Here is a 15,390-nt window from a genome sequence, read left to right on the forward strand (position 1 = left end):
TCCAAGTGGAAAAGGGAATGTTATATAAGGTAAGCAGGGCCAAGGTGATCCTTCAGCAGGAGGTGAGCTGGACAAACTCCCTCCTGAGCTGCCTTCAAAAGGACAGCAGAGCAAATCCCAAGGCCAGGAGCAGCAGCCACTCTGGCTCCAGGAGCACCCTTGCAGCTCAAAGGCAAAGCAAACGTCTCAAGGGAAGAACCGACAAAATGTTTATTTTGAAAAATGAGCTAGAAATAAAGTAGCAAATGTACAGAAAGAGGCACTGGAGCTTTAGCCCTTAAATCCTGCAATAATTCCAGGATTTCTAGGTCTGACTTCCACCTCCCTTGCTTCCCCCAAACTGCCCACTCCTCGGAAAACCGAGGGACTGCCATCCTGCAAGTTCCTGTGAAAAAGCCTGGCCAAGCAGCCCTCTTGCTGCTGTCCTGAGCTGAGCCCAAGGGCTGGGGAGGCTCTGACCCCTGCCGCTGCTGACCCTTCACGCCAGGCTTAATGAGGCTGCTATTAGACTGGGCTTCCCCTCTGTGCTGCTCGCCGCACCTCCTTCATGTCATAGGCCCAGACTTGCTCCAGCCCCTGCCCAAGGGTGTTGGTAGGGGTCCAGGAGGGGAAGGGGAAGCGTCCAGCCACCACTCGGGCTTCATCAGGGAGTTCTGCAAGGAGCTTGGTGGCTAGAGGAGGTTTCTGGAGAGAGAAAGATAGCCAAGGGCCAAGTGGCCTTAGGGAACAGTCACATAGTGGCAGTGCCACCAAGGACCACAGGGCAGCTTCTCGGCACAGCTGGTGGGTCCCAAGCAGGCAGCATCAACCACAGATGCTTCCGAAATGTAGGGCTGGTACTAGCCCTGTGTATGGTTGGGACTAGGACCAAGTAACGAGCGATAGGATGAGAGGAAACAGCCTCAGGATGCACCAAGGGAGGCTTAGATTTGGTATTAGGAAAAAATTTCTTCACCGAAAGGGATATCAAGCACTGGAACAGGCTTCCCAGGGAGGTGGTGGAGTCACCATTCCTGGAGGTATTTAAAAGACATGTAGATGTGGCATTTAAGGACACAGATTAGTGGTGGGCTTGGCAGTGCTGGGTTAACGGTTGGACTCAATGATTTTAAAGGTCTTTTCCAACCTAAACAATTCTATGATTCTATAAATTCGAGTGGTGCGGAGCACCAATCTGCTCACTCACAGCAATGCCTACTTTGCTTTATTTTTCAGTCTTTGCCGCTGTCCCAGATTATCTCTCTTTTCCAAGAAAACCCTCCTTCAAGCTCACTCTGAACAGGTGGGGTGCAAGGGACTGACTTACCACACTGGGGGCCAGGAACACGATCACATTGTAGCAATCAGAAAGATTCACCTTAAAAGAGAAGGAAAAGGGGAATGAAAGAAGCAACAGGAAGAGGTGGAATCTGGGGGGAACTGTTCCAAGTGGCAGAATGCCTTGAGGGTGATCTTCTGAACCTTGGAGAAAGCAAAAGATGCCCCATAACGTGTGGGATAGGGATGTGTTGGTGTGACTGGGAGCTGGGTGTGAAAACAGTGCTTCTTGCAAAAACAGCTGCCTCCAGCACCATCCCAGAACCACATTCCCTGCTGGGTTTTCTCCAATCAGGCTGCAAGTACCCAACGCCAGCCTTAGCAGCACAGCTCTGAAGGCCACCATGTGTCAGCAGCACCTAAACCCTCTTTTTGAATCTGCTCCAAGAAGGAGTGCTGCTGCCTGCAAATCCAGCAGCCAGCCACAGGTGCCCAGGCTGGTGTTCCCCTGGAAAGGAGGATGTTTTTTCCACCTCCTGGAAGCAGTGTGGGTTTGGGAAGGAGCAAGGACCCATCAGCAAAGCCTGTCTGAAGCTGCAGACCAAGCCCTGGCCCTGCTCCAGCTACAGCTAGTGCTGAGCACAGCGAGACCCTTGGGACACTGTTACCTTCCACAGATCTTCCTTCAGGAAGGAAACCTTCCCGTGGTACCCAGCCTTCCAGGCCCGGTAGTTGGAGAGACACAGCAGCCAGGGATTGAGCTCATAGCCAACGGCTGGTCTGAGACCTTGCTTATAAGCCTCTACCACCTGGGGGGGGGGGAAGAGAGAGAGAGAGAGTTGCAACTAAAATGAACCTCTGTGTCGAGTTTGGGGGACAATTTGGGGGGCAAGGGGCTGTTGCCCAGCTCCACTTGCTCCCTGCCGCTGGCTCACAGGCAGGGTGACCTCAGACCTCAGCACCTTCCAGATGCAAAGGCTCTTTCATCCTAGAGCAGTCATTCCCACCCTGCTCGCTGTGTGCGATGCCATTGGAGACCGTCTAGGGCCAGCTAGGGCTATCTAGGACTGCCTAGGGCCACCTAGGGTTGTCTAGGGCCAGCTAGGATCATCTATGGCCACCAAGGGCTGTCTAGGGCCAGCTAGGATGGTCCAGGACCATACCAGGAGGGCCATCAGAAACCACAGCCAGGAGCGGGGCAGCAGCTGCCTGGGGGGCTCCCACCCACCCCCTGGTGAGTCCAGCCCCCCCTCCCTGCCCTTCGCCCATCCCGGGGCAGCCCCCAGCACCCCCCTGCCCGCCCTTACAAGCCGTCCGTCTCCCGATCCCAGATCCACCGTCTTCCCCGAGCGGCCCCGCAGCAGGGCCAGGGCATTCGCCACTTGCTGGGGGCCAGAGGGCTGGTAGGGCACCTGGGGGGAGCGGGCCGGTCAGGGGGGCGGGGGGCGCCGGGCCGGGGAGGGGCGGGGGACAGCGGCGGTACCTGGAGCCGCAGGGGGACCCGGCGGAAGCCGGGCATCAGCAAGGCGGCCCAGGTGGCCCAGGCGGCCACTCCGCTAGCCACCGCCAGCTCCAGCAGCCCCCGCCCGCCCAGCGCATCCCCGTCGCGCAGCCGCCGCGCCGGCTCCCCCGGCTCCCCAGGCTCTCCCGGCTCCCCCGGCTCCATGGCTGCCGGAAGGGGCGGCTCCGCCTTCCGCCGCCGCCGGGGGTAGCTCCGGTGCTGCCGGGCCCAGGATCTGCGGCTGCCCCGCCCGCGCCGCGGGCTGCGGGGCACTGGCACCGGCTCCGGCACCGGCACCGGCACCGGCTGCTGCTGCGCGAGCACGGGCCGCTGCGCGCCGCTCTGCGCGGTTCTGTGCCCTCCGTGTGGTTCTGCGTGGGTGCGCACGGTCCTGTGCCGCTCTGCACGGTTCTGTGTGGGTGCACATGGTCGTGCGTGGCTGTGTGCTGTCCTGTGCCACTGGGCACGGCTGTGTGTGGCTATGCATGGCTGTACACGGTCCCGTGCAGTTGTGCACAGCTGTGCACACCTGAGCAGGGTCCTGTGCCATCATGCATGGCTGTGCAAGGTCCTGTGCTGTTGTGCATGGCTGTGCATGACTGTGCAAGGTCCTGTGCCATCGTGCATGGCTGTGTGTGGCCATGCACGGTTGTGCACGGTCCTGCACCAATGTGCATGGCTGTGCATGGTCCTGTGCCATTGTGCATGGTTGTGTATGGTCCCGTGAAACTGCATGCAGTTGTGCATTGCTGTGCATGGTCCCATGCAGTTATGCATGGTTGTGCGTGGTTGTATGGCTCTATGCAACTGTGCAGTTCTGTGCAGCTGTACACAGCTGTGAACAGTTGTGCATGATTGTGCACAGATGAGCATGGTTGTGTGCAGTTGTACACAGCTGTGCAGGGCAGCGTGCAGTTCTGCATGGTTGTGTGTGGTTGTACAAAATTGTTTATGGTTATGCATAGCTATGCACAGTTGTGTGCAGTTGTGAACAGCTGTGCACACCTGTGCATGGTTCGGTGTGACAGTGCATGGTTGTGCATGGCTGTGCATGGCTGTGCATGGCTGTATGTTGCTGTCCGTGGTTGTGCACAGCCATGCAGTTTTGTGCAGCTGTGCACAGTTGTGTGTGGCTGTGCATGGTTGAGCACGGCTGTGTGCAGTTGTGCACAGCTGTGCACGGCAGTTAGGGCTGCGCAAGGCTGTGCAGAGTTGTTCACACGCATGTGTGGTTGTGCGTGGCTGTGCGCAGTTGTTGGCGGCTGTGCGTGCCCCAGGCAGTGGGTTTCCTGCTGCGAGGGAGCAGCAACTGTGGGAAAATTCCAGGCTGTGGGAAGCAGGGGGCCGGGGAGGGGGGGGGGCGGGCAGCCAGGGCAGCCCCTGCCCACCCGCAATTAATAAAAACCCCCACAAAACAAACCAAACCCGGGAACAAAACCAGCTCAATTAGGGGAGCACACAAAGGGCAGGCAGCTTCCCTGCCCGCCCTGGCACTTGCTGCCACATCATCATCTCGCCTGGGATTCCACAGCTGCAGCCTTCCTCCCCTGCTGCCCCCTTGGCCTTTGGGTCAGTATTTGCAGGCCTCCCCCTCCAGCACCGTATTGGGGTGTCCCCTGAGAGCTTGGGGGGTGGCCCTGGGGGTCCGTGCAATGGCCAGTGGTGCCCTGTGCCCTTGCCACAGGGTGACCAGCCTGGTGGCATGCGCTGGCATCCCAGGGGACGTGATCAACTGCCCACGCGTGATTGCGGACAGAGGAGATAAACCCTATGGGCAGCACCAGAATGGGAACGGCTTTGAGGCACAGGGGAGCAGGAGTCCCACCTCCCTGGCCCTGGGGATGGCACGGCCGGCAGCTGCTGGCACTGGCCTGCCTGGAGACCCTCTTTGCTGACGAGCCAAAGCAGGCAGCAACCACAGGAGTTGCTGCCAAAGGCCAGCACGTGTTCCTGCTCCAAGCTCACCCTTATTTGTGGGAATCAAACATTCTGCCCTTGGAATAAGGATGCACACACACCCACATGCATGCACACGCGTGCTCTACCCTCAAACCAAGGCGTGCAGCTTGGGGCGCTTAACGACAACCAGACCCCATTAACTCACGCCCTGGAGCAGCCAAGGGGCTCCACCGGGGAGGAAAAGCCACCCCTACACCCTTCGTACAGCCCAGAAATACTGTCCAGGGCTGTTCCCCTCCCCACCCTGCCGTAAAGGGTCCAGTGCGGCTGCAACCAAATCGGGGGCCACGGGGATTGCTCCGATTTTCTGGTGCTCACTGGCAGGTGGAGCCAGTTAAGGCTGAGAGGGAGCAGAAAATCAGGAGAAATAGGAGCTGGAGGAAGAGGGGGGCCAGGGGGCCGCTGCTGCAGAGCAGGAGGATGTTCCATGGGGATGAGCTGGTCCCTGGGGCAGCCCAAGGGCCCCCGTAATGCTTGCAGAGCAAATTAATTAACGAAGCAATTCCCAGGCAGGGCTGAGCCCTCCTTGCTGGGCCCCCAGGACTTGGCCAGGGCTAGCGAGGAGGGGGGTGACAGCATCCCCTTCTGCCCCAGCCCTGGGGTGTCAGGCAGCATCTCTGGGTGCCGGGCCGAGCAGGTGGCCATGCGAGGGGACCAGTTGGGATGCGCTGCCAGAGCCAAAGAGCTTGTAATCCGTCTCTTTCCAGGGCAGCTTCCCCCCGCCGGGACCGTGGCGGCTGCAAAGCAGCCCTGACCGCCAGGAATTTGTCGCTATGCGCTGGGAAAGCTCCTTCCCGCCAGCTGTCGGCAGCCTGGCCTGCCGGGCGCAGGCGCGTTTGACCAGGGAGAGCTGGGGTGAGGGGCTGCAGGGGCCCCGCTGCAGGCCAGGGTCCTGCTCCAGCACCGAGCATCCCTCCCCGGCACAGGGATGATGCTGGCTTGGCTTTGGCCTGGCTAAAGCAGGGGGCTGGAAGCAGACCCTCATGGCAGGCTTTGAGGCATAGCTCCCCAAGGGGTGGCAGGGTTGGGGGGTGTTGGTGTCCTTGGGGTCACCAGGCTCTTGCTTTTCCTCTTGCCGAGGGCTGTGGCATAGAGCTCACTGCGTCCTGCCCAGGGCTTGGGCTGTGCCCTCTGGTCCCTTCTCTGCTGCCCAATGCGGATGCCCAAACTGTCCCATCCTACCTGCTGCTGCTTGTCCCCTGGCCCCAGGGCATCATCCTGACACCATGGGACAAGCCTAAACGCCAAGGGCGCCATTCTGAGCTTATGGGATACCCCCTGGTCCCAGAGGCATCATCCTGACCCTATGGGGCATCTCCAAACCGCAGGGGCTTCATCCTGAGCTTATGTGGCATCCTCTAGTCCCAGGGACATCATCCTGACTCTACGGGGCATCTCCGAACCCCAGGGGCATCTTCCTGACACTACCGAGGACCCCTGGTCCCAGGGGCATCCCCCTGCCCCATACCACCTCCTGGGCTCTAGGGTCCTGCGGGCAGAGCAGGCGAGGCAGGCAATGCAGGTAGGGCAGGCAGGGCAGGCAGGCTGCCCAGACATCGCCAGGGCAGACGCAAAGCTCGCAGGTCCCCGCTCGGGGCGGGGGGCTGCAAGGAGGGCTGAGCGGGGCCGGCAGCCTTTGTGCCTTGCTTTTGTGCCCCGCGATTCACACATTCGGGCTTTTATCCGGCGGCTGGGAAGGAGGAGGGCGAAGGGGGCAGGAGAGGGGGGAGAAGGGCTGGGGGGGAATGGCGGGAAATGGCGGGTCCCTTTGTGCGATGGAGACAGGGACCAGGGACACTCTGCCAGCACCGCTGCTCGCCGGTTTGCTCTCCCACTGTGGACACCCATCGGGAGCGTGACCAAAGGGCTCCACGGTCCTTGGAGGGTCCTTGGGCTGGGATGTGTGTCCTCCCCCAGCCAGATGCCTGGGGCCATGATGGGACTGATCCCATGGGATGAGGAGCCCTGGGCACATTTCCACCGAGGGAGCTGTTTTTGGGGAGCTGCTCCCCATGGCATCCCCAACCCCACCCTCAAAGGGGGTGGGTGGATGAGTGGGGGGCTTTTGGAGCAGGTCTGGCTGGGCGGTCCCTCGGGATGCTGCAGGCAGCCATGCCAGGTGGGCATCGCGATGCCCGCAGAGGGACCTTTCTCGGGGCTCACAGGGTGCTGCTGCAGCCCCTCACCATCACCAGCCTTCTCTCCAAGCCTGGCTGGGCTCCAGCTGCCCCTCCAGAGATGCCCAGCTCCCATCGGGTCTGCCCAAAGCAGCCCTCGGCACACTGTGGTCCCCAGCCTGCTCCCCCTGCCCGCCACTGCACTGCCTCCCACATTTTCCATCCTGAGGAGAAAATATCAATTGGGATGAAGTTTGTCTCGTGTTTTTACTCTCCATGGCTGTGCTCCATGCCAAGAGGCCAGGCAGGAATTTGGCTTGGCTGGGGTCGGACTCTGCTTTTGGGGAATTGCTCAGATGACCAGCCCCAGGGAGATGGGGACGATGGGGCCACAGGATGCTGCCCCATCCATGGCAGCTACAAGCAGTGAGGAAATGCTGTTGTCCCCATCCTACAGTCGGGAAACTGAGGCACCGGCTGCCTGGTCCCCCTGTGGGATGGTGCTGTAGGAAGCATTTGTGCCCTGGCTGGGGCCCAGCCACCACAGGAGCCAGCAGCCTCGGGAAGCGAGGGCGGCCGACCCAACCTGACACAGGGCAGAGGGCACCGAAAACAGCACAAAAAACTCTGTAGCAGAGAATGAGCAGAATAACCACCCTTTCCGCCACAGCAGAGTGAGTTGGTTTGGCCAAATAAACAGATTTCAAGAAAAACAAGATTCTGCTGCTGGACAGAAAGCTGCCGGATGCTTGGCGCATTAAATGCTGTAATTTAGCCAAGAGGAATGCGCTAGATTGCGGTGGGGCCAGAGCAGCCGTGGTTTACCCCCAGTGCATACAGAGGATGCCGTGGGCAGCACAATTCCCTTTGCACCTCATTTATTGCTTTTTCAGCCTCATTTTTCCTCCTCCACTGGGTTTCCCACTCCTTCCCCCTTCCCCCTGCCTTGCTTAGCTCCTGCCTGTCGCCAAATCCAGGGGGATGCTGGCATCCTGGAGAGCCTGGCGTGGAGCATCAGTCTCCCCCAGGGCCAGATCCTGCCCTTGGGCCCAGCCTGGCCCCAAAATGAGCACCAGCCCTTTGGCAGTAAAGCATAAAATAAGCATCAAACTCTTCTCAAGGGGAAGCATGTGTTGTGTATCAAACCCACCGGGAAGGCTCGCAGCTGTGAGCTCACAGGCAGGGTCTTACCACAACCAGATCATTTTATACACACACACACATACATACACACACAGAGAGATATATTTCATTAAACTACAAAGCCAACAGCACTCTTTGGAAATGGTTTCTTGGCAAGGAAAAGCACATTATGGTCAGCAGGGTGCCAAATACCTGGCGGTTCAGCCTGGCTGGAGGTATTTGAAAAGGCGTTATTGTGAGAATACCGAAAAAATATTAAAGCACAAGCTGATGTGTACCGTGACCCCGGCTTGGGTGGTTTGGGGGCTCAGGGGGGGCTGGGGAGGCACTCAGGGGCTGAGCTTTTGCAGCACTGAGCCCCTGTGGGCACCACTGATGGGGAGGAAGGGTCCCTGGCTGGGGATCCCATGTCCCATGCCCAGCTGGGGGCCCCATGCCCCTCACCACCATCCGGGGATGCCTGTGCAGCCTGGAGGAGCTGGAGCCAGAGGCTGGAGCCCCCGTGGAGGGGGGCAGCGGTGGGGCAGCAGCGGGCAGGGCTGGGAAACCGGTGCCTCACAGCCCGGCACAATGAGGCCTTGTGGCCGGTGGCTCTGACGAGAATCGGTCCTGACAGCAGCTCCACCAGCAGGGTCACCCACCCGGCACGGGGCCACCACCCGGGGCCTCGTTCACTTGGTGATACCCAGGGAGAGGAACCCCAAGGTGACCCACCCCGAGGGACACCAGGGATGCAGCACCGAGAAATAGCAACGCATTTCTTTATATATATAAAAATAAATTGCAGGGCTGTTCCCAGTCCCGCAGGAGGCAGGGTCAGTAGTTGGAGCTGGCACAGAGGGAGGCAGGGTTCAGGGTTTTGCACCATGGCACACACCGGCACCGGCACTTGCCTGCAGCACCTGCTGGTAAACATCCTGCTCAGCTTTTTAAAGAAAGGAGATGCCCACACACATGCTACAAATACAGCTCAGTTTATAAAAAAAGTCACAAATTTGGTATTGTTATAACTTTAGTGCACATACAATGCCCCCCACCCCCACGGTCAAAAATTCTCCCTGGCTGGCGCGGCGTGCCCCATCGCCAGCCACCCAGCACAGCCGGACATGGCAGCTGCCCCGAGGCCACAGCCTCAGGCTAGCGGTGGCGGGTGGCACAGCCCGACCTCTCCCTGCTCCAGTGGCATCTTCCTGCATCGGTGCTTTGGTCCTGCTCTGGCTGTACCAGGGACACCTCTGCTCCCTGCACCAGTCTTCCTCTCACCTTGCCATCCCCTCGCTCCCTTCGGCCTCACTCCTCTTCCTTGGCATCCGCCCTGTGGCTCCTGCCTGTGCCCCGCGTTGCAGGCAGGGCCAGCGCAAGGCTCGCTGCTGCCCCACACCCCCTTACACCCCTGACTTTGCAAATCCACCTCCTGGCCCTTCCACACCCCACCATGCCCACTGTGCCCCTGGCCCTGCCACTACAGCCACCTACTGCCACGGCCACCTGCTGCCGAGCCCTCTCGGTGGGTGGGGGTGGCTGCCCCCATCATGCTGGTCCCACCGTACCCCACAGCATCCCCTGAGCATGCACACCCCGAGCGTGCAGCACCCCGGTCCCCTGGGAGCCCCCAACCCACTGCCCCATGCCACTGCACCCCTCACCTGGGCATGTCCCTGGGGGCCATGGGCAAGTGCGCCCTGGGAAAATCCCTTCCCTTCTGGCAGGATTTTCCTGGGACCCCACCAGCCCGGTGGCGGGTGCTGCCGGAGCCTGGCTACACAGCGAGGATCGCAGTGCCACACTCTCTCTGGGCACCATCCCTGCCAGCACGCCGCCCCTGCGTCCCCCCAGGGATGCTCTCACTGCCCGCGGGACCCCAGCCCCCCAGCACCCGCGGGGCTGGGCTGCCCTCCCCAAGCCACTCAGTCCACAGGGAACTCACAGGGGTTCTGGCGCGTGCGCTGCGCCCCCTCATAGATGCGCTGGAAGTCCCTATAGCGGGGCGCACAGCTCAGCCAGGCTTCGCCGAAATGCAGCCACCCCGTGAAGAGGAAGGTGCCAGGGCCGGGCTTGACCCCGCAGCGCAGTGGGGTGCGGATGCTGCCCGCCGGCCGTCCTGGCCTCCCCCCTGCCTGGAAGAGGGGGAACTTTTGGCGGTGGATGCGGGAGGCGCTCACCCCAATGATGGATTCCTGCAGCTCCACATCGTTGGAGACGCTCCAGATGCTGCCACGGATTACTGTGGGAGGAAGGCAGGGAGAGGTGTCAGTCTGTCCCTGTCCCCATCCCCATCCCCATCCTTCTTCCCATCCCTGTTCCCATCCCCACCCCCATGATCTCCACTCCCATCCTCATCCCCAAACCTGTTCCTGTTCCCATCCCCATTCCTGTTCCCATCCCCATCCCCATTCCCATCCTGCAGCAGCCTCTGTGTGACACTGGTGGTCTCACCCCAAGACTAGGAAGGGGAGGCCAGGACTGCCTGCGGGGCTGTTGCCCCCCCCCTTTGAGTTTCCTTCCCTCCCCTGGTAGTTCCAGGAACTCCCCCAGCACCCGGAGGGACTGCACTCACCAAAGTCACTAGTGCAAATGGCCATCAAGATCTCGGTGTCATTGCACGGCCGGCACGCTCCTGTAATGGCCAAGCACACCCGTCACCATGGTGGCTCCCGGTGCCTGGCCTTGGTGGGGGACCCCCCGGGTCCAGCCCCTCCATCCCCTCACCTCCATGCACACTGGGGACAGCCTGGCAAGGTAGATGGTGGCAGCCCCGGGGAAACTGAGGCAAGCTGACCTGGGACGCTCGGCACTCACCTTCTCCGGTGAGGCTGGCAGCAGGCAGTGCCGGGCGGGCCAGCCAGTCCCCCCGTAGCTCGTAGCGGAAGGCGGCAATGCGGCGGCTGATGTCGAGGTGCGGGGTGGCCTGCAGGAAGAGAGCCACCTTCTCCTGGGGCAGCCAGCTGAAGCAGCGGACGCGGGGCCGGGGGGCCTCTGGCAGCAGCAGCTCCAGCACCCCCTCCCTCTCCAGGTAGAGCTGAGCCCCTCGGAAGGTGCCAGCAGGTTTGACGCAGGCGGTGACATGCTGGGGGCTCCTGCCCTTGATGGCGGCGCTGGTGGGGGGCAGGCGAGGGGCCAGGCGGAGGCGAAGGGCCCCTGTGGGGTACAGCCATTCCAGCGAGCCCTCGGCGCAGTGCAGGGAGAGCTGCTCCACGCTGCCAGCCTCCTGCGACAGCCCGCTGCGAGGCACAGCAGCGCCCATCAGCCGGGACCCCCGGGTGACGGGGACCCCCCCAGCCCATGTTCCCCCCAGCACAGCAGCCACCCGGCACTCCCGAGCAGCACCTCCACGGAGCCATGCAGGATGAACACGGGGAGGAATAGCACCAAACCCTCGACGCCTCGGACTTGGGGTGCAAGTGCATCGTTCAGGGGGTGCTCCTGTTTCCCAGCACTTTCCCAGATGGGCTGGTGGGCGAGGGCACAGCAGCACAGCCCCCCTCACACCCAGGGTGGGCTCCCACGGCACCCCAACCAGGGTGCCCATGGCCTTGAGGTCACCTGTTCCCTTGCACGCTCCCACTTCGGGGGATCCCCAGTTGGTGCTGGGGGGGGGACGACACCCCGACACGCACACACACTCGTGGAACTCGGGCTTGCGTGTAAACGGTGCCCGGAGCCGCGTCCTGCCCGCTGCGTTTGCGGGGCGGTGGGGGGGGGGGGTGGCGGACGGACGACACGCGGGAAAGCCAGGCGGGGGCAGCGGGGGCAGCCGGGGGGGTGCTTTGTCCCGGCCACGCTGCCCGTGGCTGCCTGGCCCCGTGGCCCCCCGGGCCCCCCGCGTGGGCCGTGCCGCAGCCCCTCCTGCCGGGCCCCGGCTCTTTGTTCCGGAGCTCGGCGCTTTCCCCGCCGCGGCCAGCGGCGCTCCGGGCCCTGCCGAGGGGCCCCACCGCCCGCAGAGCTGCCTTTCGGGGGGGGGGGGGGGGGGGGAGGGGGGGGCCTCAGGGAAGGGGCGCGCAAGCGGGGACCTCAGGGATCAGCATCCCTCGGGGGGTTGGGCAGCCGCCCCCAGCACTGGGGAAACTGAGGCAGGCGGACATCTCAGCATCCCACCCATGACCCTGCCCCACGGATGCAGGAGACGGCCGCCTGCCCGGAGCGGGGGAGGGGGGGAGGGGGGGGGGGGCAGCGGGCAGCCCCCCCAGCCGTGCGCGGGCGGCGGGAGCTCCCCGGGGAAGTGCGACGCGGGGGATGCTGAGCCGGGGACCCGCGTGTGCCCCGCCGTGCCGGTGCCTACCTGCCCCTCCAGCTGCACTGATCGGCCGAGCCCCCCCCGAGCGCGGCGCCCAGCCCGGCCAGGCACAGCGCCCGCAGCGCCCACATGGCCGCGCCCGCGGCGGCCCCGGGGCGGCCCGGCCCGGCCCTGCCCGCAGCGCTGCCCGCACCGGGGCCGGCCGCAGGGAGCGGGGCCGCCACCCCGCGCCGCGCCCCGAACTTTCCGCCAATTGGCGGCGCCGGGGCGGAGCCGGACCCCCACCCCCCCCCTCACCCCCCCACCCCCCCGCCGGGGACACCGGCAGCGCGCGCTCCGGGCATCCCCGGCTCGCTCCCCCCGCTCCCCTCCCCGCGGCTCCCGGTGGCCGTTCTGCCCCCCCGCCCCACCAGGGCTCCCCGGGATGGGGCGGCACGGGCCGGGCGCTGGCAGCGGCGGGGGGGCCTGGGCTGACCCGGCTGGGTGCATCCCCAGCGGTGCAGGGCCCTGCGCAGCCCGGCGGCGGGTACCCCGGGGTATGTGCACCCCGGCCTATGTGCGCCCCGAGCTGTGCACACCCCGACTTGTGTGCACCCCAGGGTACGCACACCCCAAGTAACGCACACCACAAGCTATGTACACCCGGCACCATACACACCAAGGACCGCAGGCACCCCAAGCCATGCACACCTCGAGTTATGCACACTCCAAGCCATGCACACCCCAAGTTGTGCACACCCCAGGTTGTGCACACCCCAAGCCATGCATACCCCAAGTTACACACACCTTAGGCTACCGGCATCCCAGGCTACAGGCACCCCAAGTGACGCACCCCCCAGTCCATGCACACCATAAGCTATGCACATCCCAGGCCATGCACACCCCAGACTACAGCCCCTCACCGGTTTAAGCACCCCTCCAGAACTGTGTACCCCAAAAGTTACACAACCCCCATATAAACCACAGCCCCCCAGCAGCCCCCCCGCTCCTCACAGGGGCACTGCGGAGCCAGGGGAAGCAGAAAGCAGGCCTGGCGTGGGGGTCACGCACACCCGAACCCTCATTCTCCCCCCCCTCCACTGCCTCTCTGGATTTTATGTCGTGTGTCCCCCCCCTTCAGCCACTATTGTGCCAGCACCACAAACCCCACAATTAATTAAGTTTCCATCCAGTGACAGCCCGCCAAAATGTTTGAAATAAACACGGAACAATTGGGATGGGATGATACAGGCCAGGAACAAAGTCCCCGGAGAGAGGGTGGAGCAGAATGGAAATGAGGGATTGTAAATTTGGATGGTGGAAAGAAAAAGGGGAAAGGGGAAGGGGAGGGGGCCGGGGCGGGGGGGACAGGCAGAGGAGAGGGGGATTCGCAGCCCTCCAGCCATGAAATGATGCTGAAAGAAGTCAAGATGCTGGAATCCGTGGAAAATGAGGGGCCGGAGGGGCTGCGGGTTAAGGGGGAGCAGGTCAGGATGGAGGTGTCAGGGTGGGGGTGCAGGGGTGGGGGGCTTTGTGCCCACTGGCTGAGGCTGGTTTGCAGGAGGGTGGCTGGGGCTCGAGGCTCTGGCCATGTGCATGAAGCCAGTCACAGTGACCCCCTGTGTGGGGGTACACGGTCCTGGGGCCAGACCTTGTGCCACCATGGGGAAGCGGGGCAGGCTGAGCTCTGAGCTTGGTATGGGACCCCCCAGGGAGCCCACAAACAGCCGACACCACGTCCCCAGAGGCAAGGTTGCATCAGAGGTGGGGTGGCACCAGAGGTGGGTGACACCGATGCCACCAGCTACTGGTGTTCCCAGGCAAAGACATCACCCCACGAAGACCAATCCCCTGCCCGGTGGGTGCTCAGCACCTTGGGGGGACCTTCCCTTGGGACACCCCAGGGTGTGGGGAGGTGGGATGTGGCTGGTCACAGGCCAGAGTCCAGTGTCACCATCCCCACAGGCAGTGAGGCTGCCTTGCCACCACCCCACCACCCTGGCGTCAGTCTGCACCCCGTCCTCCGCCACAGCCTGGGTGGGCAGCACCCTGAAACACCTTCACCGGGTGTTATGGAAGAAACCTGGCACCGGCCAGCCGAAGGGCTGGCCATGGCCCCCATCCACTGGGCCAGGGGCACCCCTGCCCTGGGACACGGCCGTCAGGAGCCCTGAGGAGCAGCCACCGCAGCTGGGGCTGCCCTGGGACCGGACTAAGCCCCCCAGCACCCCCCAGTTCGCTCCTCCAGCCGGTGGCTCAGAGCATCTCCGGGCTTCACCGGAGCCATGCCGGGGCCGCGGGCTGCCCGCCGTGCCCTGCAGCTCGGGGCTGCGTCCCCTGGACGTGACCGCCCTCGTCCCGGCTGCCACAGTGAGGGTGCCCCGCTGGGGCTGGGGGGACCGGCAGCCCCCCGGGAGCTGCCCGAGTCGGGGAGCAGGGGAAGCCGCGGGCCCCGGGCTGCTCCGGGCTCTCGGCTCGGGCCCGGTGCCCCCCCGGGCCGGGATGCTCGGGCTCGCAGTGCCCTCTGGTGACCACGGGCACGGCGGCTGCTCCGCCCGCCGCCCCGCGGGTGGGAACCGGCCCCCCGCTCGCCTGGGGGATCCCGGAGGAGTGGGGGGGCCAAGTCCCGCAGCGGAGCAGAGCATCGACTCACCGAACGGCACCTTCAAAGACCACCCGGTCCCAGCCCTGCCCCGGCCAGGGACATCTCCCGCCCCAGGCCGGGCTGCCGCAGCCCCGGGCACCCCCTGCACCCCGGCTCCACCGCAGAACGGTGCTGCCCCAGCCCCCGCCCGGAGCAGCGCTGCCGCCCCCTCCCCGCCCCTGCCGGCCGCCCCCCCCGCCGCTGGGGCAGGTGGCCTTCGCACCGACGGGCTGCAAGGGGGGGCTGCAGGCGGAGCGCCCCCAGCTCCCTCAACCCCGCTCGGTAGGAGGGGCCCTGGCAGCCCCCCGGCGCGGCCGTGGTCCCCTCCGGAGCCGCTCTGACGGGCCGGGGCTGCCCCGAGCGGGCCCCGGAGCTGGGACCGAGCTGCGGCTGGGGCCCCCGCTGCCTGTCACAGCCGGGGGGCCGGGGCCACCCACGGGGCACCTCGGGGCTCCACGGCGGGGGGCCCCGGCTGCCCCCTTTGGGCTTTTTGCTGCCCCTCTCTCCCTGCCGCGTCCTCCCAGGTTCCCCGGGCAGGGCCCCCCCAGCCCCCGGC

General features: G+C 64.0%; 2 protein-coding genes across 3 annotated transcripts; both read right to left on the minus strand.

Annotated features, from left to right (window-relative positions):
* Window positions 1–186: 186 nt before the first annotated feature.
* ANTKMT (adenine nucleotide translocase lysine methyltransferase) lies at window positions 187–2,935 on the minus strand. Of its 2 annotated transcripts, XM_037386024.1 has the most exons (5): window positions 2,741–2,935; window positions 2,565–2,669; window positions 1,926–2,066; window positions 1,307–1,357; window positions 187–684 (listed from the first exon to the last, which is right to left on the minus strand). In XM_037386024.1, the coding sequence occupies exons 1-5, from the start codon at window positions 2,921–2,923 to the stop codon at window positions 505–507; spliced, it is 660 nt and encodes a 219-aa protein (XP_037241921.1). In that variant the 5' UTR covers window positions 2,924–2,935; the 3' UTR covers window positions 187–504. The 2 variants fall into 2 exon arrangements, with proteins under 2 accessions (XP_037241921.1, XP_037241922.1); XM_037386025.1 differs by lacking the exon at window positions 2,565–2,669.
* A 6,000-nt stretch (window positions 2,936–8,935) lies between these two features.
* METRN (meteorin, glial cell differentiation regulator) lies at window positions 8,936–12,510 on the minus strand. The gene is made up of 4 exons (XM_037386016.1): window positions 12,257–12,510; window positions 10,777–11,198; window positions 10,535–10,594; window positions 8,936–10,201 (listed from the first exon to the last, which is right to left on the minus strand). The coding sequence occupies exons 1-4, from the start codon at window positions 12,340–12,342 to the stop codon at window positions 9,885–9,887; spliced, it is 885 nt and encodes a 294-aa protein (XP_037241913.1). The 5' UTR covers window positions 12,343–12,510; the 3' UTR covers window positions 8,936–9,884.
* Window positions 12,511–15,390: the final 2,880 nt, after the last annotated feature.

Source organism: Falco rusticolus, chromosome 4, assembly GCF_015220075.1.
Source record: "Falco rusticolus isolate bFalRus1 chromosome 4, bFalRus1.pri, whole genome shotgun sequence".
Classification (NCBI taxonomy): domain Eukaryota; kingdom Metazoa; phylum Chordata; class Aves; order Falconiformes; family Falconidae; genus Falco; species Falco rusticolus.